This window comes from Marmota flaviventris, chromosome X, assembly GCF_047511675.1.
Source record: "Marmota flaviventris isolate mMarFla1 chromosome X, mMarFla1.hap1, whole genome shotgun sequence".
Taxonomy (NCBI): Eukaryota; Metazoa; Chordata; class Mammalia; order Rodentia; family Sciuridae; genus Marmota; species Marmota flaviventris.
Genome location: NC_092518.1, coordinates 118,432,892 through 118,454,511, shown reverse-complemented (window position 1 = coordinate 118,454,511; position 21,620 = coordinate 118,432,892). Strand labels below are relative to the sequence as shown.

Sequence of the window (21,620 nt, the reverse complement as noted above, 5' to 3'; positions counted from 1 at the left end):
GGAGGCTGACAGAAGGATCATGAGTTCAAAGCCAGCCTCAGCAACAACAAGGTGCTAAGCAACTCAGTGAGACCCTGTCTCTAAATAAAATACAAAATAGAGTTGGGGAGGTGGCTCAGTGGTCGAGTGCCCCCGAGTTCAATCCTTGCTACTCCCAAAAATAAAATAAAAAATAAACAGTGTAGTTGTGATGCTAGAAATAAAATGATTTGTGTTTCACTGATGGCTAAAAGTGATGTTGAACATTTTTCCATAAAATTGTTGACAATTTTTACTTCTTTTGAGAAATGTCTGTCGAGTTCATTTGTTTATATATTGATTGGGTTATTTGTTTTATAATGTTGTCTACTTTTAGTTCTTTATTCTGGACATTAATTCTCTTTCAGAAGAGTATCTGACAAAGATCTTCTCCATTTCTGTAGGCTTTCTCTTCACCTGGGAAATTGCTGGTAAGATTACATGTTGGAAGACTGAAGGATATGGGGTCCAAAGTCCATGGGCAATGGTAGCAGCCACGGATGCATCAACTCAAGAAAAATCAAGCATGCATCCAGTACAGCTTCCTCCTCCCATTTTTTTTTTATCCCATCTGGGCTCCCAGTCTATGGAACAGTGTCACCATTCAGGGAAAGTGTTCCCCCTCAATTTGCTGTCCCTCATGCCAATTGTCTCTGGAACTACCCTCATAGACATATCCAGAAGTCTTTTAATCCTAAGCATCTTTAAATCCAATCAAGTTTATAATTCTGATTAACCATCTCAAATGCCAATTGTATGTGGGGCTTATTTTTTTTTTTTTTTGGCTGTCTTGTCTCCATATAGACACTACACCTACCATCTAAGGAAGTATCCATTTTTAATTTTCCCTTTATTCCTCACTGCCTCACCTCACCTAGCATATTATTGGGCACACACTAGCCCAGTTCATACTTGCTTTCTATCATTATAACAAAATACCTAACATAAACAAAAGGAGGAAAGGTTTATTTTGGCTCATAGTTTAACAGGTTTCAGTCCATGGTCACTTGGTTCTACTTTTTTTTTTTTTAGCACCAGGGACCCCATGGGTGCTTAACCACTGAGGCACATCCCCAGCCCTCTTATATTTTGAGACAAGGTCATGCTAAATTGCTTAGGGCCTAAATTTCTGAGGCCAGCTTTGAATTTGTAATCCTCCTACCTCAGCCTCCTGAGCTGCTGGGATTATGGGCATGTGCCACTGCACCCCAGCTGGCTCTATCATTTCTGCGCCCATTGTAAGGCAGAATATCATGGCAAGGAGTATTTGGTGAGGAAAAGTTGTTTACCTCATGGCAGCCAGGAAGAAGAGACAGAGGGAGGAAGGGACAAGGAACAAAATATGCTGTTCTAGGGCATGCTCCCAGTAGCCTACTTCCTCCAAATAGGCCCCATCTCTTATAATTTCCACCAACTCCCAATAATGCAATCAAATTATTAATCTATTGATGAATTAATCCCTTGATGAGATTAAAGCAATCATGAGCCAATCACTTTCCTAAAAGCCCCATCTCTGAGTACTGCTGCTTAGAGGAACAAGCCTTCAGCATGTGAGACTTTGGGTGAGATTCCAGACTCAAACCATAACATAGATGCTACAGTGAGTCTAAATACTCTAAATCAATAGTTTAACATTACAACCATCTCAAATTGACCCACATAGTCCCAGTACATAGTGGTACAAAAAACATTGAAATGCCATACAAAATTTGATTGACCTAATCTATTATTTCTTCAGAATTACCTAAAACCTAAAGATTTCATTATTTAAAAGATAGTATAAAACACTTAGAAAAAAAGAAAGTCAATCATATTTTCAAATCTGAAAATCAGACACATAGTTGACTGGACATTTATACATTTAGATGTTGTGGATTATCATTATTACTTAAGTTGAATTACTGTGATAAACCTGGAAAACAGCAAAACAAAGGCTGTTTTATACTTTGATTCTGCCTTCTAATGTTATCATTACTATCTCAGCAGAAACACTGAGAAGTAGTGCCAGCAGTGCAATAATGGCAGTGAAAAAGCCATCTTTGTGCTGTTACTGCTGTCCTGTCTTTGTTTAGCTTTGTACCGCCAGCACATCTTAATATCACAAACTTCGAGTTCTACAAGGTAACTAAAATATGAACACAAGGCCACCTGGTTATGGTTTCTAATTGAGGGCAATACTTGTGATCTATCATATAACCTCAGTATCTTCTTGGTTTCTAATGGAAAATAAAACCATCATGGCAAAATCTGAACACCTAAAAAGTCAACTTTACATGATGAATCATGTAAAGTACAACTCCCAATAATGCAATCAAATTATGAATCCATCGATGAATCAATCCCTTGATGAGATTAAAGCGATCATGAGCCAATCACTTTCCTAAAAGCCCCATCTCTGAGTACTGCTGTTTAGAGGAACAAGCCTTCAGCTTGTTTTTTTTTTTTTTCTCAAGCAGTTATTCTCTACGCTAACGGGTTTCCAAGAGTTAGGCTATTTGTAATAGCAACTTGTGATTTTAGAAAGGAATATATTTTTTTTCCTTTTTCTAACATCAGGGAGGTATTTTACTGAGAGATATAAACAAAGCCAGTAAATGAAGTGTGGTAACAGGCAAAAAGTATGTGAGCAAACTGACTTTAAATGAAGTGATTGTCTAAAGAAAGGTTGCAACTTGTATCAGAAAGAGATTCAATAAGGAAAATATCCTTAAGAATATTGACAAATATTCACAAAGGGCAAATTTATAGGCATTCTCCCATTCGCCAAAGTATGGCTTTTTTTCAAACTAATTAAAAACATTTCTATTACATAAAAATGTTAAGCTTACTTTTTAAAAAGTTTGCATTATTATTTGAGAAAAGCATAATCCAAATACTAGCTAATTCCTAACTTCTCTCCAAGACTTAGAAATAATCAAGGAACTTACATCAGGAAAACAGATCGAACAGGAAGAAGTAGCGCTTTCCAAATGGACTGGATTTTTCTCCTCTGGGCTCCAGAAAGAACGTACTTATGACTGCTTAAGAAAGGAGAATAGATACTTGGAATAACTTACTCCTATTTTTCCCTTATCGTTTCTCCTGTAGAAAGCAGTAACAACTTCAATACTTCATTAATATTGCCCAAGATAAGTAATATTTTTTATCTAATATGAAGTTTCAAGTTTCTTGTTCAAGATAGGCGTGGGCTCAGAGAACAGGGCAATCATGCCATTCAAAGGCATGCCTGAAGCCATTTGTGGTTCATACATTCAAGGTTGAATGCAATACAGTATGAAATATCTTGTGCAAATTAACTAGTCTGAAGGAACATTCAATTTAGGAATTGTCAGGCAATTGTTGAGCATTGTTGTACTTAGAATCCACCCCCATATTTTCTTTTCTTCTGATAATAGGATGTATTGTTGCCTCACAATAAACTCAGTTTTTAGGACCAATGAAACCTGATTACTTAGTAAACAGGTGGCTATGTGTGTGTGCTGTGTGGCTGTTAATTTATATTCTCATGACCATTTTACAGCTATCTTTCACTTCTAGTGTGTTTATATGAAAAAATGTTCATATTGTAGATGGGAACCTGTCAGGGTTTGCAACGTTTTGTTTAGATGATGCAGTCCCCCAAATAGTGAAAGTTTACTACATTCTTTTTAATATTCTTAGTTGTAGATGGACACAATCTTTATTTTTATGTGGTGCTGAGGATTGAACCCAGTGCCTCACATGTGTGAGGTGAGCACTCTACCACTTAAATTAGCCCCCGTCCAATTTACTACATTCTCCATTCTTATAAATGGTAATATTTAGTAAGCAAAGGTTAGTATCTGAAACAACAGATGAAATGTACAGTCTTGCAGATTTGGGATCTTCAAAGTTACAATTTTAATGTAAAGAATGAAGTGGCCCCTCTCATGATCGTAGAGCTAACTTCCGTTGTAATGTGTCCCAACCTCTGTTTACAGAGGGTAAAGCATTCTTTTCCTTTTATTTAGAAAACCAATTCTACAATACATCAGTGTTTAAATGACTCTAAATCTTTGAAGGGAACAGTTTGGGTTTGCAATATTCCTATATGTAACTTTTTTACTGACTCATCCCTGGTAAAATCCTGAAGATTTTAAGAAATCCCACACATGGACTAAAAAATCCTCAGAACAAAATGGGCTTCAAGTATAGGAACTCTTTGCTGTTTAAGGAAGATAATGATTACAGACGCTATAATGAAAGAGCACCAATGCAGTTTATTTTAATGCTTCTAATTTATGAGAATAATTTCTTACTGCTACATCATTAGTAATCAATACTGAAGTTGGAAAGCATAGTTAAGACCCACAACTGTATTGGACTACACAACTTCACACAATACTAGGCACCATTATTCTAAAACAAAAACAAACAAAAACTGAAGTATGCATGACAAAGTTCTTAATCTTCAGGGGATCCATGAACCACCCCCCAAAACTGTACAGAAGTTGTATAGTATGCATGCATAAAATTTTCTGGGGAGCAGTCTCATTAAATCTACTTTTAAAGGGGTGCAAGGAGGCTAAGAAACAGTACATGAAAGAATGCTAGTCTCCCCTATATTTTCAATGGTGGAAGGACTGGGCAGGGAAAAACTCTGAAATGGTGTTTGCTTTATGAGTTCAGGAACATGTTCTGATTTAGAATGGAGAAATTGGGACACAAGTGGTAACATGAGCTGGAAACAAGGACACTCCCAAGAGATTTTGTATGAATAAAGCAATAGCATGAATTTAAGATACAATTTAACTCCAGTACAATTTTTAGTTTCTGCATATTATCAGCTTATTTTTATTTTTGAATATCACAAACTTCAATCAGAATACTTTTAAAAATATTATTTTGCATGCATTTAACAAATCTGACAAAAAGGACGAGTATCCAGTTTATTTGCGTTATTAACTATGAGGTTTTAACTCGACAGCCAATTAACAGATATTTAAAATAATTAGGTACAGGTAACAATGGAAAAACTTCAATGCATTAATCAGATGGCACCCTATCACTATGCATATGTTCATATAACACTACTAGTAATGACCCTGAAGCACAGGCAAATGGAGATGGAGGACTCTCCCTAAAAAGCAAGTTTAAGGGATTAAATATCATCATCATCATCATCATCATCATCACTACTAAGGACAAAGCTGCTGCCTGTGGACAGTGCATCTTCTTTCACATTCCCCAAAGTCCCCCTGTCATCAGAATCCTCAAACACCTTGTCACTGGAACACTCCTCCTCATCAAACTTCTCACTGGAATTGCCATCTTCAAATACCTTTTCATCTACATCTTCATCTTCCTTTATGTCTGCATCTTCTTCATCTTCCTTTTCATCTGAGTCTTCAAACAGCTTTTCATCGGCATCCTCCTCTTCCTCTTTCTCATTAGCATCTTCCCGCTCTTTTTCATTGGCAAATTCTTCATCCTCTTTCTCATCAGACTCATCATCAAAAACCTTTTCATATATATCTTCTTCTTCTTCTTCCTTTTCATCTGAATCTTCATCAAACTCTCTCTCAGAACCTTCCTCGTCATCTAACACTCTCTCAGAGCCTTCATCAAATTCTGATTTGTCGGTGTCATTTTCTTCTAACTCTTTGTCAAGAATGTTTTCAGGAAACTCTTTGTCAGAGCCCTCCTCATCAAAATCATTTTCAAGGCCATTTTCTTCAAATTCTTTTTCGGAGCCTTCTTCTGACTGCTTTTCAGAACCATCTTCATCAGATTCTCTCTCTGAGTCATCCTCTCCGGATTCTTTTTTGGGGCTATCCTCCTCTTCAGACTCCTTTTCAGGGTCATCATCTTCAGACTCTTTGGCAACACCGTTCTCTTCATAATCACGTTTGAGTTTCTTCTTTTTAGATTCTCTCTCAGGGCCATTCTCTTTCAACTCCTTCTTAGGACTACCCCCTTCAAAATCTTTTTCAGAACAGCCTTCTTCATATTCTCTTTTGGGACAGCCTCCCTCACACTCTTTCTCAAGGCAGCTCTCTTCAGACTCTTTTTCAGGGCAGCCTTCTTTGACCTCTTCTTCAGGCCCACCTTCTTTAGCATCTTTTCCAGAAGCCTCTCCTTCAACTTCTTCCACATCTTCTGCTTTTTCAAACTTCTTCTCATCAATAGGTTCTTCAAATGCCACTCCAGTTGCAGCTTCTTGAGCATTCATTTTAGATGTGCTTGGGTGTTCTGAAAAATGCCTTATTCTAGAAGGCCCTGCCCTTTCTGAAGCACAGACAGAATTTGAACGCTGAAGGCCTCTGTTGGCCTCCGGAGCATTGAGAAATGCCTCCCATCCTCTCAGCCTTTCCTCTCTTTCTCTTGAGGTCTCCTCCACCTGTGGATGAGTAGAAATTGCCATTAAAATGAGTTTTAGGCGACAAGAACAATTTCTCTGAGTGTTTCTAATTCTGATGAAAATACCCTGATTTTATAAGGCAGCTCCCCTCAGGAAATCCTAGTAATATCTGTCTTCAGTTTTCAAACACTTTACATTTTGATTTACTGACTTTAAATAATAGCCAAACTTAAATAGGATCATTTAACTAAATGAAAACACCACAGTACTGCAGAAATGTTTCATGTCTTAAAAGTTAGTATTTGAGTTCTGTCTGGACACAACAACACAGAAAGGAAAAGAAATGTTTTGGTTTAATGTGTTCTTTTCTTATCACTATTCTGGGCAAGTCTCAAAATTTCAGACTTACAAACTGCAACATTTTTTCTTTCCATCCTCTGAATGTAAAGTATTATTTAAAAGAAGTGTTGTTACACTAAACAGATTAAACCAAACCCAAAACTTCATCCTAAAAGACTGCTTGATCAATATTTGTTGGTAATAAAACAATCTGTGTGCCTTGATAACTGTAGAATTTACCTGATAATCTGTAGTCCCATCCCATGCTTGGGCGGTGATCTGTCGACCACCAAACCATCTTCCATCAAGGGTCTGAATACAATGATCAGCTTCCTCGGGATCCCTAAAGGACACAGAGGCCACACCATCTGGGTGCCTCTAGAAAGACAAGAATGAACAAAAAATAATGAACAATAAGATTAAAAGCAAAACACATTTGATAAAGTATGTAAGGTATAGTATTCTCTTTGATACTTCAAGGTAGAAGACTTTAAGAAGTCTTTCTCCCTTTTATCCCCAAAACGGCATGCATTCAGCTATTTCTTTAGCTACATCTTATCTAGCAAGAGCCAGAAATATTTCTGCAAAAAATATTGTTTAATGAGAGATAAGACAGAGTAATTGTTAAGACTATGAACACTGAAGTGAGATTCACTCTGGGATTAAATCCTGCCTGTTAGTTACCAGCTGAATAAACCCTGGGCACGGTGCTCCAACTGAAAAGTTTTAGTTTTCTCATCTGTAAAGTGGGTAGAATAGGACTTACCTACCTTGGAAGGGTTGTTGAGGGCTAAATGATAACACGTAAAGGAGCTAATAGTACAACAAAAATAAATGGTGACTTTAAATTACTATGTCAATTTTGGAAGTAAAAGAAGGATAAAAAGGGGAAATACACAGTAGAATATTTCCCCCAATTGATCCAAATATAGAGAAGAATAATTTAGAGAGGGGAAAATGTGGGCAAATAGGGAAAAATAAAGTTTTGTACATTTTTCTTGCAGTTTCTTTCACCTGATCACATCCTCTAAGAGGGATGAAGAGAAATGAACAAGACATACCAAGTCTATCAAAGCCTTGACTTGTAAAAATAAAAAATGTCTATCTAGTTATTGTTGATAGATGACTACCATCAGATAGCAAACTTACTATATTAAAATATTAATCTAAAATTTAGGAGCTTACTGATGTTCAATAATCATATATTAAGCTAGAAAAATAATTGTTTTAGGATTCATTTTTCCAAGCCATGAACTTACATCAAAGAGAAGGAGCTTCCTAATTTGTCCAAACTTGGAGCACTCTACTCGAAGATCTTCTCTGATCTCATTCAGCACCAATGGATCGTCCTGTAAAAATTAACATAATTAAAATGTTTTCCTGTTTCTTCAACTATAATTCCTGAGAATCAAATTTATTGCTCTGACAAACCCACAAATAAAAAAAGTTTTGCTTAAGTTTGACTATGTCTATAGTCTACAAAATTAAAAAAAAAAAAAAAAATCAAATGAAGTTAGACCACTGCAGACAATGCTACTAGTATATGTCTACCCTGCTTTAAGACAGAGGAAATGGACAAGCATGGCAAAGAGAAGAGGGGGGCCTACAGTGACAAAGGAAAAAGGAAGGGAAGTGGGACTGGAAATTCCAAATTAACAGCAGCAGTAAAGGAAGAAACCCTGTGGCACACTTTTAGTCACAGACTGGTAATTCCTGTACTGCATAGGCATCATAGTAATACTGATGAGTCCTTTGCTCTGATTTTCAGATAGATTCCTATTTACAGAAATGTTGCAAAGGAGAAAGAGATATCACTTTTATTGACTAAATTTTCTAAAACCTTTTTTGTGTGTGTGCTTTCAAGATTCTATTTTAACTCACAAGGTAAACCTTAGGAGGATTCTTGTTTATCTTATCTTCTGCTGTGTTATAACAAGACAACACAGCACACAAGGTATAAAGCAAACATTAAGACATATTCTTACTGTTGCTCTTACAACAACCAAGTGTACGGAGAACATTTGAGCATTGCTATTTCTAGTAGTCAAGTTCAGGTGTACTTTCCTCCTCATATCAAAAGGATTTTTAATATTCCAATGGGAATATTTCTCTAAGTTTCAATGCATGAAAAGGGCTCAGAAAAAGCTAGGTTTATAAACTTGAATTTCAACTACAAATATAAACGAAGATATGCTATCTAAGAATTTCTATTGAAGTCCATTTACACTAAGAAACATTTGAATGCATCTATCTTTCTCACAGGGTTTTATTTTTCTTACCAACTAAAAAGGAACTACGATAAAGTACCAAAAAGTAGCTTTTCTCCCTTAAAGTTCTCTCAAAAAGCAAAAATAAATTGGGAAGCAGTTACTGAAATCAGATTTAAAAGAAAAAATGTAAAACCCAATTTGCACAAATCTGCAGCTTCTAAAAGTATAGCTGGCAGATTGAATTTCCCTATTTATAAAACCTTATTTTGGAGAAGAAAACCTAATTTTGCAGAACTATCAGATCTGAAAATGGTGCAATGGAACATAAACATCTTTTGATAAAGTCACGCAGTGGCCATTGGTGATGCATGTGTCTAATCAGCTCCTATGGGATCATGTGCTTGCAGAAGGCAGGAATCTTGTTTCACTGAGTTTTGTAAACAGTACAGAATTTTATATACAGCCAATAATCAATAAAATATTTTTCAGAGTTTGACAAACTGTTCCTAATCTCTCTCTTATTCACCAAGAAAAATCAGGGTTATATAAAAAAACAAGAACAAAAAAAGTTTCTAAGTATTTAACAAATTTTGAATTTAAATGTGATTCCATTAGGGTGGGGGACACCACTATTTCTACATCAATTTCTCAGTATTCTTCCTATAAGATAGGTATCAATTCTGAGCCTAAGTCTTGCCAGACCTTTGTTTTCATTTATACCAACTTGAAAAACTAATACATTATCATTGCTGTACAGTATCCTGATGCTCCATGATAATGTTCTCCTCCTTTAGGAAGACTCTTTAACCTAGTGAGCTACACATGGAAATTTTCTGAAGACGGCACTTTGCAAGCAATAGGCCTGTGACTATAATTGGCCTCACGCACTACAACTTTCTACCATTAATTCTCAGAATTTATTTCCCCCATGATGGTGTTTCGTTTTGTATAGAAGAAATAAATGATATTTCTCATGCCTTTACAATATAAAATTACACTGGCTAAGACAGTGGACACTGATCACACAGGGTTACGAACATTTGAAATGTGGCTAGTCCAACTCAAGGTACTCTAGGTGTAAAACGTACACTACACTTTGAAAATTTAGTACCAAAAGGAAAAAAAGGAGTATACCTCACTAATATTTTTATACTCACTACATGTCAAAACTGTAATATGCTAGATACGCTGGATTAAATTAAAATTCACAAAAATTTAATTTCCTTAGTTTCACAATATATTTTTATTTGGATTATGAAAAAATTTAAAGTTCACATGGGGCTTACCTTATACTTCTATTGGACATTGCTGATACACACAAAGAGAAACATACCTTTGCATTTGAATTTTCACTCCTCATCTCTTGGGATTCTAATTTGCCAGACATTACATTTTTAAATAAGGCTGAATCGAATACTGCAGACCCTCTGAAGTGACATTAAAAACATTAGGCTTCACTGTTTACCCTGCTGCCAAAGAGTATTTTTAGATATGCTGCTTCTAACATTGGTCAACTGTTTAGAATACAAATATATTACACTCCCAGAATCTTGACTTATTTCTGATAACTTGAAGTAACTTGACAATTCAATGTTTTGTTTCCCACTAAAAAGCTCAATGCTAATGTCTGTTCTTTAGGGTCACAAGAAGTCTTCAGTCAAATCAAACAATCCCAAAAATTATGTAATGAAAGCAGGCTTTCCTGTTAAACCCTTCTATTCATTGTCACATAACGTCTATACCAGTATTGTCTAATACTTTTTATGATGATAGGAAATTTGCATATCTGCATTATTCAATTTGGTAGCTATTAATTGCATATATAGCTCGTACAGTTGAAGAACTGAACTTTTTATTTAGTTTTAATTAAACTATACATATGTGGCTAGAATCTACAATATCAGATAGTATAGGTCTACACTACACATTCTGAAGTTCAAGACCACAGAGATAGTGAACAAAAACCAAGACTGTTCTCTCTCTTGCTAACAGGCTCTTGTCAATCTAGTTGAACCACTTGAAACTAGGTTGGTGCACAAACAAGGAGAGGGCCAAGGATTTCTTTGCTTGGGAGTTCTGAAGCCTACCACTGCCAGTACAGACTGTCCTGCCACCCTCTGAAGCATAGCATCTGAGAAGAAAATTGCTTTCATTTACAAAGATGTAAAGCAGAAATATTTTATCCATTGCATGAATGCAGAAACTCTGGCTTGGAAGTAATAGGGATTTCATTCATTCTTTCAATTATTCTTCATATAAATAATAGGGCAGGGGCTGGGAGTATAGCTCAGTGCTAGAACATGTGCTCAGCACACACTAGTCTCTGGGTTCAATTGCAGAACCATAAAATAAATATTGGGAGGGCCTAATAATAAATACATATTTAGGGTCTACAATTCTATTCCCTGGGACTACAGCAGCAAACAGAGTAGGCAAAGTCCTGGTCTTCATGGAACTCATATTCTAGCAGAAGAGATAAAATTATTTCAGATAATAATAAATGACACAAGTGAAACAAAACAGGGTAATATAAAGGCTCTGTAACTCCAAAGTAAAGTTTACACTAAACCAAGAAGTATTTGTTTTTAAAGAATCAGAAATTTATAAGTAGATCTGTAAGGGTTAAGATGGAATAAATGTAGCTTGGAGGGGATAATATTTATAAAGCTAAGTCAGCTCAGGGTGACAGTTACACATAAATAGGGTCTCTCAATAAGCAAGGCAGGAGGCAGAAACAAGAACATATAAAATTTACAGACTTCTTTAGAGGGTCTAAATGCTTTAAATTAAGTTTGCAATTACATTCACATTTGAATGTCAGGAGTTTGATATATGTGAATCAAGGACTTCAAGTAACATAAATAAATATGCCACCTAAGCAACAAACCACTTATTCACCAGGGAGATAAAATTCGATGAATCACAGGAAATTCTAGAGTTGTACCTAGTAGACTAGATACTGTGATTTACCTATGAATTGCTTTTAAAGTCGAACCCAGCAAGGACAGCACTTCAAAAAGCAACTACAGATGCTATGCAACTTACAATGGGGTCACGTCCCAACAAACCCATCAGAAATTGAAAGTATACTAAGTACAAAACGCATTTAGTACACTTAACCTACTGAACACCAGACCTTAGCCTAGACTCCCTTAAATATGCTCAGAACATTTAAATTAGCCCATAGTTGGGCAAAAACATCTATTTTATAATAAAGATTTGAATATTGGATGTAGTTTAGTGAACACTGTATATACACTGTAGAGTACTGGTTGTTCATCCTCACGATTGCTAGCCTGGGAAAAAATCAAAATCCAAAATTTGAAACACCATTTCTACTGAACACATATTGTTCTTGCACCATCACAGAGTCAAAAATGTGTTAAGTCAAACCCAGGTAAAGTCAGAGACCTTCTGTAGTGTGCTTGTATACATGTGTGTTTTTAAGTCATACTTCATTATTACTGCAAGTCTACAATAGCTCTGTAATATTTCAAGGTTCTTCTGGATTCTGGTCAGCAGACACCATGCAACTTTACAAATATACCACATGCATCTATCCAATGACTTTGAAAGATGTCCAGACTCCACAGGTGGACAGTAAGTCCTATTGCATCACTGTTCAGAGATAGAGCTCAATTGTCCATCTTGGGAACCTTTCTAATGCAACTAAAATGATACTGCATTTTGACACTGTTTACAAACCATGCACAGAACAACAAGAATGAGCACTGATTGCACCTACCACATTTGTAAACCTGGAATTTTACATTATGAATAGTTTCTTCATGTATAACTTGCTATAATTCCAGAACCAGACAGAGAATAGAGTTGCTTTGCCAGTAATGATAGTGTCAATCTACATCAGAAAAAATTAGAAGCAGAATGCAGCACAAGATACCTTGACAACAAGTAGTATTCCTCAAACCTCTTCAGTACTAGAAAACTTCCTTTATTCATTTCTTTCCTGTTCTTAAGAATTTTACATGGACATTAAATATTATAACCTTCTCCTAGTAGCCACTGAAGGGTTTTGTAAAACTGAAATTCTGAAAAAAAACAACACCCGTTATTTAAAACATTGGGGGCTGAATTTCATTATACTAAGGATTAAACTTTTAGTAGCAAAGTGAGTTTTCATTTGCAAGTGTGCAACTGGTACTCTCCACCAAATCAGCCCATACTTGTTGGACTGCACTCAAAATCCACAAACTATCCTCATTGATCTTTAAATGATGATATTTCTTAACAATTTCCCATACCAAGAGGTTGTTATTTGGGGCCACAATAAGAGTATTAAGCTGAGAAGAAGTTCACTGGACTAGACAAAGGGGAATGAAGAAAAGGAAAGGGAGATGGGACTAGGAAAGACAATGGAATGAATCAGATATAACTTTCCTATGTTCATATACATACAACCACAAGAATGGGAAGTTATAATCCATATGTGTTTGATATGTCAAAATATATTCTATTATCCTGTATAACTAAAAAGAACAAATTAAAAAATTTAAAAAATAAAAAATAAAATAAACAGTTTTACTGGGATACAATTAAAAGAACATGGTGCCAAACAAAGACAAATCCAAAACATCAGATTGATTCTTGGCTCCATTTTTCTGCCTTATCCACTACCTGAACATGTAGGATGTGACATGACAAAGATGGAAGATGACCTTTGGGCTCCCTTGAAAGAAAACGTATCAGAATTCCTATTCATTAGAACACCATTTCCTACCTCAAAATCCATAGGGTGAAACATATTTTTGATGATGACAACTCGCTCATGGCGCATCCGGGATGGCCCAGCTCTCCTCTCAGGTCTCCAATCCAACTGCCTAAATATCATAATATAGTAGAAAGAAAATGAATTTTGTTTCAGACTTGTTGGATAGAAAATGAGTTACTAATATAACCCTTTGAATATTTAATAATGATAATTATTTGATTCTAAAACAATGTATATTTCTGTCACAATTCCATTCACAGAATTTTCTGAAAAAAAAAAAAAAAAAAAAAACGCTGGGCAGGGGTAAAAATAAACCCGGTACCTGAAACCCTCAGCATATATAAGCAACTCATCTCATACAAACATTCCAATGGGACTCCTAAAATTCCTAATTACTTACTACTTATTATTCTCTAGGAAGATATGTAGTTGTTCCTCAGCATATATGGATGACTGGTTCCAGGACCCACCTTGGATACAAAACCCATACTCAAGTCCTTTATATAAAATAGCACAGTATTTGCATAGAACCTACACATATCCTCCTGTATACTTTACGTCAACCTCTACATTACTTATCATATGATATAAATGCTACATAAATAGTTGTTATACTGTATTGCTTAGGGAATGATAACAAGAAAAAGTTTCTCCATGTTCATTACAGATGTAATTTTTTCTCCAAATATTTTCAATTCAGAGTACACTGAGTCCACAGATATAGAACACACGGATATGAAAAGTTGACTGTATTTTGAGGTTAAAAAAATGTTTTGCGTTAGTTTTTAGGCACTTTATCATTATAAAGAACAAGCTGCACAGAAATATATAAAACTACTCACTTTGTTACAGTCTTAAATTCTACTAATACCATTTACAAAATTTGTAGTATCTTTTTAAACTAATCTTGTAAAAACTATGGGACAGTACAACTAAACAGTTTTATTATTATTTTAACATCAGGGAAAGTATCCTTTTCTTAAAACTAGCATACTTCAGTCTGTTTAATAATATATTAATAAAAACCTGACAACATTACATATATGCTACATGTAACTATACAGAAAATACAGTAATAAAGCTTATCATTTCTAATTTCTACTAACAAACCTGTATATAAAAATTTAGCTCCTGGTATAACTGATTTCAATTCACATTGAAAATAAACCAAAAGTTCTGGTATATAAGCCTAAACTATCTTGCTAATTTAATGTTCAACATTTTCAAAAAATGATTTTTCTTGGGGCTGGGGTTGTGGCTCAGTGGCAAAACGTTTGTCTAGCATGTGTGAGGTAATGGGTTTGATTCTCAGCACCACATATAAATAAATAAAATAAAGGTCTATTGACAACTAAAAAATATTTTTTTTAAAAAATTGATTTTTCTTAGTTCAGTTAATTACCATTATATTATAAATAAATACTGCAGAAAGAAAAAATACCACCATTGCCAAATCAGCCCATCAACTAGATTACCAAAGATCCCTGGTGAACTAATGAAATTCTTTAAAAATGATCTGTAGACATTTTTGATGAAACAAAACTAAGTGGCTACTATCAAAAATATACTTTAGGATATTTATATGGAACCTTCCAAAAAGAAAAAAAAAATACAAACTTCTGTTGCAGAGACAGCTTCTTCTTATAGTCTTTGCACTTCTTTTTCTTCTTTGAGGCGTCATATTCCCCCTTCAGCTGAAACTTTGCTACCTCGACATGTAATTTGTAGCCTCTAATTTCATCTTCATCCAAAAGTTTTAATGCAAGTTCCACAGATTCCCTCTTTATAAAGGTAAAATAAAATACAGTCAATAAGTTACACACTGAAAATTTGAGAAGTCTTTTAGAAAGGAATGATGACAACTACCTACTTTGAAATAAAGAACTCTAGAATGTAAATAAGGAAACTTGCTTTGGAGACACAGCTGCCCCTAACCAGCTGTGTGAACTTGGGCCCCTTACTTAAACTCTGAGCCCCAATTTCTTCCTTTGTAAAATGGAATAGTACTATCTTCATCACAGGGCTCCTTATGAAATGAAATAGTTCACGCAAAGGGTAGGAACTAGCAGACAGTTAAATATTCAATAAATTAATTACTGGGTTAATTTTGCCTCTTGGAATGTCAACTGCACATCTACAAAATAAGGTGAATGGACTTGCATAATGGAAGGTTGATTCTAGTTTTAAAATCCTATCGTACTCCCACCTGAAAGGCTAGATGACTCAAGGAACTGGGAATAAGATTTCCAGCCTTTAATTTTTTGCTTCAACAACTAAAATACTGGTCTGCAATACACTAATAAGTAGAAGATATCTAGCGGCATATTCATGAAATACATTTATAGAATGTGGGTCCTATATAAGGTGGGCAGTTATCAGATCCAAAGAGTCTAAGACCTGAAGGTCTGAGGAAAACAAAACTGAACTCAGCTGCTCAAATCAAATATGGATCTTAAAATAATTACCCAAATTTTTCTGGAACTCAATTTACTGGTTTGATAATCTTGTGCTTTTATGGGCCCTAAATTATATATATGAAGTTTCATAAACTCCATTTTTTAAATATCCAATCAAACCCCCTTAAAGAAGCAGTTCACAGATGTTTAATAATCCTTGATGAATTATAAAACTTACAAATCTCCTTACATTTAAACACTACAAAAGTACTTCCCTCAAATGGTCATGCTTATATCCCACACCCATCTTGTTTAAGAACAAGGTTAAAAACCTACCTACCAAAAAGCTGTCAGCTTAATCCTTCCCTCTTCTGGTCTTACTGAAATACAGCAGATTCACAACGCACTTGTAGTGCTTGCACTGCTGTTGTACCATTTTTTATTTTACTTTATAATTACTGTCAGGTTCTATGACAAATGGACATTTCATTATCATGTACATTTTGTACCCAGCAATAACACATAATACTCGTTCCTAAGGTGGCAGGTGTTGTTGCCTTTGGCACTGAGCTACCTCTGTGCAATTCATGGTACCAAGACTACACAAAACATCTGCAAATTTCTGTTAATATCATTCTCTTTTCTCCTATTCAAAAATATTTTAAAGCAATAAGCATAAGCTATCATGTCCTTTATAATCTAATTCCAGGGTCAGAAAAGTCATTTTGTAAACAGCCATTTAGTAAGCAGTTTAGGCTTTGTGGGCCATGAGGTCTATGCTCAAATATGCAACTCTGATGAAACACAAAAGCAGTCTCAGACAAATGCATAGATGAATGAGTATGGCTGTGCTCCAATAAAGCTTTATTTACAAAAACAGGTGGCAGGCTGGAGTTTGCAAAACCCTGGTCTAATTCATTGCAACAGGCCAAAAAAATGTTTCTGGCTTTCATTTTTCTTCTCAGATTTTTAAACCATTTTCCCAACTGATTACACACATTGATGAACAGATCTTTGCACTGAGAATTTTAAGACAAAAGAAGCACTTCAGGCACATACTTATATACTTTCAAAACACGTGAAAACCTTACCAAAGTGATACACACAGGTACCACCTGAAATTTCAGTTTTCTTTATACCCTGTTTTGAATACTTCTTGGTTTAAGTTATCACCTTTTATAGTCCTGGGCTGGGATTGTGGCTCAGTGGCAGAGCATTTGCCTTGCACGTGTGAGGCACTGGGTTTGATCCTCAGCACTACATAAAAATAAGTAAATAAAATAAAGGTATTGTGTCCACCTACAACTAAAAAAAATTTTTTTAAATGATTATAGTCCTGGCTCCTGAGGTAAAAATGGTGATACAAAGGCCAGGTGCAATGAATCATGCCTTTAGTCCCAGCTACTTAGGAGGATGAAGCAAGAGGATCATTTGAGCCCTCGAGTTCAAGATCAGCCTGAGCAACAGAGTGAGACCTCCATTAAAAAAAATGGAAATACAAGAACTTATTTGATCATATAACTAACCTTCAAATAACAGCAAAGCCCATCTCCTTTAAGATTTCCTTGATTATCTTTGTAAAGTTTGACCTTAAATTCTTCTGTCTGAGGATCCCTCATAATAATACCAAATTTAGACATAAGCTGTATAAATTCATCCACTGTAATGTCAGGAGGTAAACCTGTAAAATCAAGAAAATTTTCCAAAATATTTATAAAGGTGAAAGTTACTTAGCATTCGATCAATTAGAAATTTACAACTTAGGTGAATGCAAAACTGATTTTCCAAGTGAATGCAAAAATCTTACATCTATCAAACTAAGGAACATTCACATATTTATGTATTCAAATATATATTAAAATTATTTTTGCTTAGCCCTCACTGAATCTGAAGAGGGCAAACTGTCATCAATTAGCTAACGCAGGTAAAATGGATGGTATATGCAAAGTTACATACACTTAATTTTTCTTAGACCTGTAATAAGCAAATTCCTCATTAGTGTAAACAAGTGAACAAACAATTCTACAATGAGCCGGGCATAGTGGCACACATCTGTAATACCAGCAACTTGGAAAGCCGAGGAAGGAGGATCTCAAATTTGAGGACAGCCTAAGCAACTTGACAAGACCCTCTCAAAATGAAAAAAAAAAAAAAAAGTCTGAGAATGCAGCTCAAAGGCAAAGCACCCCTGGGTTCTATCCCCTATACCAAAAAATATATACACATATACACATAAAATACAAACATATATATACATCCATCCACAAAGATTTTAAAAATGGACTTCAGAGGAACTAAAACTAAAAATCATTTTGAAAAAATCTCAACATCAAATATTTTCAATCCTGGGCTGGAGTGTGGCTCAGTGATAAAGCACTTGCCTCAGATATGTAAGGCACTGGGTTCGATTCTCAGCACTGCATATAAATATGAATAAAATAAAGATCCATTAACAACTAAAAAAAATTTTTTTTAAATTGTTCAATCTTAAGTTTGTTTTAAAAGGTATACATACCAGACACATATACATTTGTATTTCTGTCTTCTTCAACATGAAACCACCCTAAAAATCAAAAAGAAATACATAAAATACTTAAAAGCCAAGATAAGAATTACATTATGAAATTTTAACAATGTGACAGTTTCTTAAAATCTCTAGGAACTTTCTCTTACCTTTAGAAGACTAATAAACTAACTCAAATCACTGCCTACCTTTCAAATATTTGAACCTTTTGACAGATTTGTTTTCAAGCCCTGGCTAAAAGAGAAGATGGTCATTTTATCTTGATTCTTTATGACTCAGACATCTTAAAGAAAAAAACTCATTCCTTCAGAGCTATTATAATTCCCCCCAAACTAACTATATATGTTTACACACTCACATTTTAAATTTTTATGCTCATGTTTTGCAAGGTACAACCACTTGCCTGATTCAGCCTTTCTTTTTTCTCCCTTCTTTCTAGGATCAGAAGGTTCAGGGGTTTTTCTTTGTGGCGGTTCCTCTGCAGTCCTAGTGTTGGCATCTTGGACATTTGCAGTAGAACTAGATGCGCCATCATTAGAGAAGCCATAATTGGCTTGATAGGTAGCAATGAAATCTTCAGTGATCTGGACAAGAAAGTCAAAATGCATACACAAAAATTCAAAGTTATTTCCACCCATAAAAAGTTTAAACTTCTGCAGATTAACACTTATAGTAATTAAACTGTAAATGCATAAAATACCAAAGCATTTAAAGAAATATTGGCTCCTTTTCTAATTGTTTCATTTGTAAATTATTACTTCCCTACCATACCCTTGACTAAGGCTACAAATACATAAAATAAAGGAAATAGCAGCTAACAATAATGCAGAACACCAAATGTCATTTAATAATCTATTATAGAAACCAATTTCTTACTGCATAGATGCAATATACGTATACAATAAATACTCACACTTCTGAATATGAGAGCATATGGCATGCAACTCTTGATGTTTTGTATGAAGAATGAGGCTAACAATTGTAAAACAAAATGTTCATATTGACTCTATCACTAATTAAATTACACTATCATTCAATATCAAAACAAATTAAGGACAAGTCCAAATCATATGTGTATTCCTTGTTTTTTGGAATTAATAACATAAAAAGAGAGTTACAAATTAATCCCTTACCAAATAATTGATAAGTACTCAGAAGGAAAAAGAAAACAAATCTGCACTCAAGCTGGTATCACTATACATAAGTAAACAGTCTATTTTAACAATTTGGAGAGATTGGAATATATACAACACAAAATGGAAAAGAAAAACACTAAAGTTTTAAAATAACCATCCAATCACACAATGGAGACATATTTGGTTATTATCAGCTTGCAAGTTACTGTGTTGTTAATATCCTTTGATACTGATGCTCATATGAGTCTTAAGATTATCAGGGACCATTTACCACAAGTTTAGAGAACCAAGTTTAACAGTAGTTATTTTACTTCCAAGCTGAAATAAAACAATTAACAAACTCTGAGTACTCCAAACAAATGTACACAGATCATTTCCATCCATCTTCTGTGCATCTTTAGTCACAGTCCTGTGGTTAAACGGTTCAAAGACATATGCCCAGGGACAAAATTTTGTAGGAAAATAAAGCAAAGGGCAAAGAAAAGTTCAAACAATAAAGATATATAAATGGCTATTTTTTAAAAAAAAATCAACATGCTTCACACAGTACATAAGCTTAATATCTGAATTCCCAGGATATATCACCTTGACTATCTTAAGATCAAACGTTACTAAATCTAGTGTTTTTCCTCTTTGCAATAAAAATCAGTCATCAATGTAATAACCAGCTGTGACCTTCACAGACAAAATTAATAAGGCATACAAAAGGCATTTAAGACACTACCTAAAGATTTACGTTTCTCTACACATAGGTTCTGCAACAGACGCAACAAAAAGACGCGTCATGACCAGACATGGGGGGCTAGGATCATGGTCCTTGGCAAAGCAAACGTAATAGGAGTACCAGCAAGGCTGGCCAGGCGGCCCTCTCCGCAGTGGCGCCGGTGCCTCTATTTTACCTTGGGGAACCATGCCTTCTTGTCCAGATCCCACTCATAGGGGGTGTCGGCCGGCTGCTGCTCAAAAGAATCGGCTTCTCCGCTGGGATCATTCTGGGTGTCACCGTCCTTGGTGTCTCCGTACAATTCTTGCATTCGCAACTGCTCATCAAACTCATCGTTCGCATCCAAGTTGTTGCCGCTCATGTTTCCTACCTAGCCCACCGGCAGGGTTTAGACTAGAGAAAAGGCCCAGATGACGCTGGAAGGGAGCAGAGAAAGGGAGGTCCGCTGTGCTCAGCTAGAGCCCCGCCGCCCCCCGGCCCGCCTCCCCACTGCGCCCCAGCAGTCCCCGGGAAGTCAGGGCAGTTCTGCCGCCGCACCGCCCCCGGCTCCGCCCGCCCGCCAGCCGCACACGCGCGCGCGCATTGCTACTCTGAGCTCGGCCGCGCCGCCGCCCACCTGGCTCACTTCACAGGGCTGCGGTGCCGCTGCTCGGTCCGGGACGCAGCAGTAGCGCGCACGCGCGCCGCCGCCGCCGCTGCCGCCTACCGGGTCTGAGACAATCGCGGCTCCCGCGGCAATGTCAGGAAATGATTTAAAAACGAAGCCCCACAGAGCCTGACGCAGTCGCCATTGCCGCCGCGTCGCGACGTCGCGGATCGCGCCGACACGCCCACAGTAGCGTCAGAAGGCGCCGACGCGGGCTTGCGGCTCGCGAATCGGGGGCGGGGCCCCAGGGGGCGCGTAGCTGTCTCGTGTCAACGCCCACCAGAGCCCTCCCGGAAACGGGACGTGGCCCGCTGGGACCCGCAACCCCTTAGGAACCTGAGGCTCAGCGGAGTCTCCCACGGGTTGGACGAGGTTGGGCTCCGGGGGTGTCCCGAAGGAAGGCGTGGGAATATTCCCATGCAGCGGGCGCCGGGCGGTATCGCGGCAGGCGCCATCTTGGGAAAGTGGGTGGGGCGGGCAGGAGAACTTTCTTTTGCTTAGAGAAAATGACGCGCCTCCTTCTCCTGGTAGCCCCTCCCCTGCGCAGGAAAGGTCTTTTACTTATTTTTTAATGATTGC

General features: G+C 36.4%; 1 protein-coding gene across 2 annotated transcripts; it reads right to left on the bottom strand.

Moving 5' to 3' along the window:
* Window positions 1–4,236: 4,236 nt before the first annotated feature.
* On the bottom strand, window positions 4,237–21,490 carry Htatsf1 (HIV-1 Tat specific factor 1). 2 transcript variants are annotated; one of them, XM_027940170.2, is made up of 10 exons: window positions 21,378–21,490; window positions 20,571–20,811; window positions 18,939–19,119; window positions 18,527–18,574; window positions 17,538–17,692; window positions 15,233–15,396; window positions 13,625–13,724; window positions 7,936–8,025; window positions 6,917–7,054; window positions 4,237–6,376 (listed from the first exon to the last, which is right to left on the bottom strand). In XM_027940170.2, the coding sequence occupies exons 2-10, from the start codon at window positions 20,754–20,756 to the stop codon at window positions 5,138–5,140; spliced, it is 2,301 nt and encodes a 766-aa protein (XP_027795971.1). In that variant the 5' UTR covers window positions 20,757–20,811; window positions 21,378–21,490; the 3' UTR covers window positions 4,237–5,137. The 2 variants fall into 2 exon arrangements, with proteins under 2 accessions (XP_027795971.1, XP_027795970.1); XM_027940169.2 differs by lacking the exon at window positions 21,378–21,490 and adding an exon at window positions 21,012–21,209.
* Window positions 21,491–21,620: the final 130 nt, after the last annotated feature.

What these genes read in the sequence shown, in the direction of transcription:
- Htatsf1 (XM_027940170.2), bottom strand. Translation starts at nt 20,756, where the DNA reads ATGAGCGGCAACAACTTGGATGCGAACGATGAGTTTGATGAGCAGTTG. An exon ending in GGCTTTGCTGTTATTTGAAG is followed by an intron (nt 15,397 to 17,537) that starts GTTAGTTATATG and finishes ACCTTTATAAAG; the next exon opens with AGGGAATCTGTGGAACTTGC. An exon ending in TTCACCCTATGGATTTTGAG is followed by an intron (nt 8,026 to 13,624) that starts GTAGGAAATGGT and finishes TAATTTTTACAG; the next exon opens with GACGATCCATTGGTGCTGAA.